This window comes from Varanus komodoensis, unplaced genomic scaffold, assembly GCF_004798865.1.
Source record: "Varanus komodoensis strain SLA01 unplaced genomic scaffold, ASM479886v1 scaffold76, whole genome shotgun sequence".
Taxonomy (NCBI): domain Eukaryota; kingdom Metazoa; phylum Chordata; class Lepidosauria; order Squamata; family Varanidae; genus Varanus; species Varanus komodoensis.
Window position 1 is genome coordinate 182,053 of NW_025336429.1, and position 7,577 is coordinate 189,629.

General features: G+C 47.7%; 1 protein-coding gene across 1 annotated transcript in view; it reads left to right on the forward strand.

Moving 5' to 3' along the window:
- Positions 1-7,577, forward strand: part of LOC123035059 — a 37,182-nt gene that overhangs the window by 13,105 nt on the left and 16,500 nt on the right. Inside the window, 2 exon segments of the mRNA XM_044452900.1 lie at positions 7,043-7,569; positions 7,571-7,577. The exon segment at positions 7,571-7,577 is cut by the window's right edge and continues 192 nt beyond it. Of these exon segments, the coding sequence (XP_044308835.1) occupies positions 7,043-7,569; positions 7,571-7,577 (534 nt within the window).

Here is a 7,577-nt window from a genome sequence, read left to right on the forward strand (position 1 = left end):
GTGGTTGGTGTCTATGGGGAAAGTCGTTGTCATTGTTCCAGGCCGTCAAGTCATCTCCACGGCAACCCAATGAATGAATGTCCACCAAACACCTATCCTTGGCAGCCTAGCTCAGCTCTTGTAAACTCAAGGTGGCAGCTTCTCCTGCTTAGCCTTCCTTTTCTTCTTCTGCTTGTGTCTCTATCTACCATGCCTGCCTTCTCCAAGGAGCCTAGCCTTCTCAGGATGTACCCAAAGTAGGCCTAGCTCAGTTATGTCAGCTTTGCTTCCAGGGAAAGTTCATCTTACTTTGCTCTAGGACCCCTTCTGTTGATCCAGGGTATTCGCCAAGCTCTCCTCCAGCACCATGTTCTGAACACATCAATTTTCTTCTCACTTTCTTCCCTGTCCAACTTGCACAAACATACATGGTGATCAGGAATAAAATTGTGTGGATGATCTTGACCTTTGTCTCCGATGAAACATCCTTACATTTGATGATCTTTTCTGTTAGAAGAGGAATAGAAAGGTGTACAAGAACCAGTGAAACTTTTGGAAACAATACTTTAGCCAGAAAAGTGCACAAATTCTGCCCGCATTTTTTCGTACTTACCTTAGTACAAGCCTTCACACAGAACCAGGCCCAAAATCCCAATCCAGAATCAAGACAAAAACTGCAGACAGAGAGTAGCGGCACCCTGTTATACTCACAAACCACGGGGGGGCTCCTTATCTAACCACTACCTGACTGAATAGTTTCCCCACACTTTTGGGGTAGGATGAAAACTCCTCACAGGAGCCCAGCTGAAAGCATGCAATTTAACTGGAAAGAGTTTCAGCCTCAAAGCCAGAAAAGCCTGAGGTGACCCATGTGGGTGGTTTGAAGTGTGCAGAGGGACCCTCTCACCTACCAGGTCCTCCTGCAGACTTTTCCTTCAGTTTCTATTTTGAAAAACTTTCACATGTTCACAGTTACAAGTGTTCATATTGTTTTTCAACTGTATTATCCTTTTCTACATCAAAAAGGTACTTTCCCCAAGTTTAGCATCAGGGCAGCAAAAACAAAGTCCTTTTTAACCAGATAGTGTTATAGGCACGACGGAGCTAGGATTGAAGTGAAACTGTATATATGTGGAATATTTCTTTTAATCAGGGTTGGTAAACTGCTCTTTTGCTGTAATTTATCAGGAATGTAGATGCGGTTGTATAAGAAGAATGGCAGTGGGCACAGAAAAAGATCTGTTTAAATATGCATAATATTTATAACCCATCATTTGCCCTGCAAAGAACTGAGGATAGCTTAAATTACCCCCCTCCTCTTGATTTTTTTATTTAAACCTTTTCTAGACCATCCCTTCCAAAGTCTCAGGACAGTTTAACAATACAACAATATTAAATAAAACACAGTGTCCCTAACCCTAAAAAAATCAACTGACAATAAAACCCCAATTAAAACAATCAGATCTTAAAACGTTGGGAAAATGCAAAGGTTTTGGCCTGGTGTTGAAAAGAATAAAGTGATGGCGCCAGGTGAACCTCTCTGGGGAGCAAATTCCACAATTGGGGCACTACTGCAGAGAAGGCCCTTCTCTGGATAGTCACCTTCCTAATCTTCAGGGAGGACACCTGGAGAAGGGCGCCTGCAGGCACGTATGGAAGGAGACTCTCCTTCAGGTAACCAGGCCCTAAGCCTCCACAACAAACCTGTGAGATAGACTGGTGCCTTGAAGCAACAGAAATGCCCCTCTCAGCCTATCACATCCACCCACCGCAAGACCGTTAAGTTCATGTCGACCTGTATCCCTGGAAGCATGCACAGATTTCTAGCTGTGCAGCTTTGATCCCATGCGTGTTTTCCCAGAAGTCAGTCCTGCTGAACGCAGGGGAGCTTGACATGCATCCAGTCCTTGATCTTCTAGGCCTTCTGGGACCTGAAAACCTTAGCATATCAATTCTGGCATGAGGCCACTTCCTCAAAGGCTCCCTGTGTGATGCATTTGACACAATTTCTGTGGCACAATAAATCTGAAAGTGTGTAGAGAGTATTCTATGGAATCCATGAGTGATTTGTGGAATCAAAGTGTGCAAAGAGTATGCAATGAATTATGAGTGTCAGTGAATTCTATGATTATCCTATGAAATCTGAAAGTGTGCATGAATAGAGTATTTTTTGCATTCTTTTTAGTTTAGATCCGGAATTCAGGAAATGTAAATATCAAGTCCTCTAGTAGGGAGATTTGTCTGTGTGTACCTTTGCAGCCCCATCATTAAAAGCACAGAAGAAGAGGTAGGGATTTGCCACAGAAGCAGCTCATCACCTGCCATTTGGGGCTGTCGGGGGGGGGGGACAGGATTTGGCCCTAAGGTCCAGCTGCATTGCACTGGCTTGCTGCATTGCAGCTTAGACCCAAGCCAGTGGGGAAAAGGTGCGGGGGAGCAGCTACACTCGACCAACAACTAGGAGCAAAACAGATTTACAGCCTAACAAATGAAAGCCGCAGAGCTGTACAAATTCAGGGCAGCTAGCAACCCATGATGCAGAAAAGGGGAAGCACTTGATGGGGGACACTGGGCATTGTAGTGCAGCACATCAGGAAGGCTGCTGTCGGTTGACTTGATCCCCCATGGTAGATCCAGGATCCATCTGGAGTCATCCTTTTCCCCCATCCTGGCCAACTAAGCCAGAGATCCAGTATGGTACAGTGGTTAAGAGTGAGGGACTGGGACTCAGACGATCTGGGTTCTAGTCCCCACTCAGCCATGGAGCCAACTGGGTGACTCTGGGCCAGTCACAGACTCTCAGCCCAACCTACCTTACAGGGTTGTTGTGGGGATAAGATTGAGAGCAGGGGGAAAGAGACTGATGTAAGCTGCTTTGAGTTTATTGGAAACAAGTGGCTATAGCTCCAATAAAATAAAAAAAAATGCCACAGAGGGACACTGAGTGTCACAGAGACCCTGAGGAAGGGGAGGGTCAAAAGATGCTGATATTTTAGCATGCACAGAATTGTATCCGATCTCAGTCCTACTTAGAGGAGACCCACCAGAATAAATGTTCTCTTAGTCATGACTCAGCCCCAGTCATTGCAGGGAGTTTACGGGTGTCCCGCAGGCCTGATCTGAGGAGTGTTTTCTCAGAAGCAAGGCTCACTGGATCCAAAGGAGACAACTCCCGAGTAGAATCGGCAAAATGCAGTAGAAATTTGTTTGTTTGTGCTTTCATTTATATGCCGCCTGCTACCGTAGTCGCAAAGCGGAATCCTGAAGTACCTCCAGCTGCCCTGGTCCTGGGGTGGCAAAGCCTAAACCGACTTAGGCAGGCAGCGGCGCCCTTTCGCCGGTGCAATTAAAGGCTTTTTCGGCATCCCCGCAGGAGGCGCGAGCGGGGCGGCTGCAGTGACTGAGCCGCCCGCCAGGGGCGCTGGCGAGCAGCCTCGCCACCGCGGGAGGGAGGGAGGCGCGCGCGGAGGGCGGAGACCGGCCCGGGACGGGGTCGCGGCGGCCTCCCCGAGCGCATCCAGCCGCTCCGCCTGCTCTGGCCTCCGTTGCTCGGGCTGCGCCGCGCCGGAGCGGAGCCGCCCGGAGAAAGCCAAGCAACCCGCCGGGAGTCGCACCGGCCTCCTCGTCGCTTCCGGTAGGATTTGGGCTCGCCCTCGCCCTCCGCTGCCTTGGCGAGCGCCCCGGGAGCCGCACGCCAATAGGTGGTGCCGCTCAGGTTGCAGCGGGACGCGCATGCCTCCCGGGGAGCAAGCCTTCCGTCGGAGTAGACATACCCGCAACATGCCCCCTGCCTGCTCGCTCGGGAGCCGAGTGCGTGCGGCTGAGTCGGGGCCCTGACTCCCGTGTAAGCCCGCGCGGGGTGGCAGCGAAGGCGGCTGCCTCTTGTGCGAGGCGCGGCTTCACCGCATGCCTGCAGCGACTGCTGCCCCCGTTTGGAAAAGAGCCAGCTCTTCGGACGTGCTCGCGTTGCCTCTTCATGGTAGAATTGCACGCAAGATGGCCTATGCCACAGTATTTTTTAAAAAACCCGTAAACCGTGAACTGGAAGCTGTCCCGTATTAATTCAAACCATTCGCGCAAGTACCTGGATATTGCCGGTTGCACCGACTGACAGCGGGTTTTCAAGGGCCAGGTAGGGCTTTCCTCAGCCCACCAGTCTTGTGGATTGAAGTGTTGACCTTATGCCTATAACGACTTATTTATTTCACTTCTGGGCCATCCCAGAGCCAAAGCTCTCAGCGTGGCTCTCAGCGGTTCCTGGAACAAGTATTGCATAAACAGCATTCCAGAAATGCTGGTGGAAAACAGCAGAAAATCGATTTTTCCAGGATGGAAAGTCTAAAAAACAATTCAGCCGCTAGAATAATTTGAGTACAAGCAGAGCTGTGACAAGCAGCTCATGATGTAAATGTCCCTTCGTGCCCATGTCATGCCTAAAAAGCTATAACATGAAATGCTGTGTTTTGGTTTGTTTGTTTTTTTGGTCTTCCTTTTAAACCATCCTGAGATTATGGTAAGGGACGGTCTAAAAAAGTTTTAAATAAATAAAATAAATAAATGCTAGGAAATGGTGATGTAATCTGGCACCGAAAAGTTGACAGACCTGGCACCAAGCAGGGCTTGGTAGGGCAGAAGGTATATGCGATTCTCTGTATGTGTTTGACAGCACTCTGCACTGTAGCCTTCCCTCAGTCTTCTATGCCCACCCCAAAATTCGTAGTGGCACACCTGGAGGCCCGTTTCCGTTTCCAACAGCAAAAATCCAGCAGGTGTATCCTCTCCCACTATGGTTCTGATGGTGCTTTAAAATGGATGTGACGGTGGTTAACGGGAGGCAGAAGAAGCTAGTGTGCTTTTGGTGATTCTAGTTTAGTGGCTAAGAATGCCTGTGAGAGGCATGATGCCTTAACCTGAAGTCAAAGAGATGATAAAATTGGTTCCAGTTGGGGGCCACCACAGAGAAAACCCTGCCCCTTGTTGCCACCATCCAGGTCTCCCTTGGGGTTGGCAAACAGGGAAAGCCTCAGAAGTGGATTCTGTCATCCAGAATCAGCCATGGAAATGTTTTGAAAAGCAGGAGAAGCGTGGGGGTGGCCTTCATAGTAAGCTCAGCAGGCCATGGCGAGTGACATTGGATGGCACTGTTAATACAAGCGTTTTTAATGGACTGGTAATGATTAAAAGATACGACGCAGTAGCTGCCATTCTCTCTTGTGGCTGAGAGAACAAGAGAATTGGGAAAGCTCCGACTTCAAATTTCATCTCAGCCATAAACAGATTAGACGGCATTGGGTAATCTCTCAGGTTTGGCCCCTCAGCTGCAAAATTTATTTATGTATTTGGGTCTATGAGTACCATCCCACCTGGCATCCTCCTCGAAGGATTACTGAGGTATATAACCGAAGCAGCTGAAGCTGCCTCCGCTTAAAGCACTCTTTCCATCTGCTTGGCAGCCTTTCTCTACTTCCTTCCCTCTTCATCCCATTTGTGCAACTCAGCTGCCATTTCAAAACAAGCATCCTTCCCTGCCTTCTCCGCTTACAAAAATCCAACTGTACAAACAAAGGAAAGGGAAGCCATCTTTGCAAAGACCAAGGTCTCATACAAGGCAACATTGGGAAGAGGCCAGCCCTGCAGAAAACAGTTTGGCATCTCCTGGCCTGCTGGAAGAGAAAGTCCGTTAGAGTAGCAAAATGTACTTTGCTTGCAGATGTTTTATTTCTGTGTTATCATGGAAGAGAAGTATGATTTTCTTAAAGCCATCAGGCATTTCTAGTCAATTAGGCACAAGCTATTTATTTATTTATTAAGCTTATATTCTGCATTACTAGTGCTATTTGGACTCTCTAAATGAATCACAACAAATGAATATATAACAATGGACTACAAAATAAAACACAATGCAGCAAGCAAATAATAAACCCCAAAACAAAGATATACAAAAGGATGTAATAATATGCTGTAGCGATATACAGTGGAACGTTAGGGATCTAAGTTAAAACCCTAAAGCCATATAAAAACTGAATACCCTTAAAATTATACAGACTAAAATCAGTTGTTAGAATGTCTGGAGAATAAAATCGGTTTTGCCTGGCATGAAAAAGATTGTAATGAAGGCACCAGGTGAACTGTTTGCAGGAGGCTGTTCTCTAAATGTGGTGCAACCACTAAGAAGGCCCTTCTTCTATTCACCGTCCTTCTTACCTCCTTGGAGGATGTCTCTCAGAAGGGTCTCCAAACCCAGTCTTGGGGGTATGGTAGGTACATATGGCAGCAGGCGGTCCATCAGGTATCCTGGTCCCAAGCTGTTTAATGCATGTTTAATCTAATGCATATTTAGACAGAAAAAAGTCTAAAAAGAAGAACAAAAGTTTTTTCTAAAAAGAAGTCTTTTTTCTGTCTAAACATATGTGGGTTTGCACCCTTAGTCACCCATTACTTCCCTGTTCCCACTTGGAGAAGTCCACACATAGGTGCTTTCTAGGGAAGATTATAAGAACTTTCTTTTCAGATAGACTGTCTAACATACAGGTTTATGTTTCTTTTTTTTTTTTTTTGCAACCTCTCCTGTTTTTTCAAATATTTTGTTCTGTCTTTTTCATGCAGGGAGCACCCCTTTAATTCAGGAATATGACTGAGCAAATCTCCTTGGACTGTCGAAGGCTCTTGTGTCGACCATTAACTGCTATCAATACGAACTCTTCTACATCAGGCTGTTAATTGGATCTCAGTCTGCAGAATTGACTTTTGAAGTGTTTCCTTTTTTGCTTTTTTTCTAAACAACCTCTATGTGGCACTAGAATAGTGCAAAGACGCACGAAGGGATGGTGTTTTCTTTCACTTTCATCAATGCTGCATTTCTGCTCTAAAAATGGTCGTCAGAAGTGCTGGTGAGACATAGCAATGAAACTGGAGGGTCACAACATTGTAAGCAACTTTGATGAAGGCATCATAAATGTCTCATGAAGGAAAGCTCTCTGACTGGTCCTTCTGGAATGCTAGAGGTAGAATCAAGGAAGGCAGAAGTAGTCTTGGTTGTCTCCTTTATTTTTCCAGGGATTGACAGCAAAGATTTTGCCAGGAGCCAGCCTTCCCGAAGGCTCATCACTTGCTCTCTAAGTCTAGACTGGATTGGCCAGTGGAAGGGATGAAGGAGCAAAGGTTTGCAGGCACAGAACTAGAAAACGAACAAGAAAGAGCAGGAAAAGCCTCGGCTGGCATTCATCCTGAATACATGAGCAAGCGACCTGCACAGGGACCCTTGCCAGCGGGCAAGGGAGAACCTTCCAGGGGGGTGCAAGAGCTCTGGGACACCCAGTGGCAGGAGTTTCTGAAGACGCTGCAGCCCCCTCACATGGGGTGGGGAAGCGCAGTAATGCCAGAGACGACGCTGTGGGACGATGCCAAGGCCTTCCTGGCCTCCTTCGAGCAGGTGGCCAAGGCCTGCCAGTGGCCTCGAGGGGAGTGGGCGGCCCGGCTCCTGCCAGCACTAAGCGGGGAAGCTGAGCAGGCCTTTCGAAGCCTGGAGGCCGGAGACCGGGAGGACTACGCGAAGGTGAAGGCGGCCATCTTGCGAGGGGAGGCCCTGAGAAGGGAGG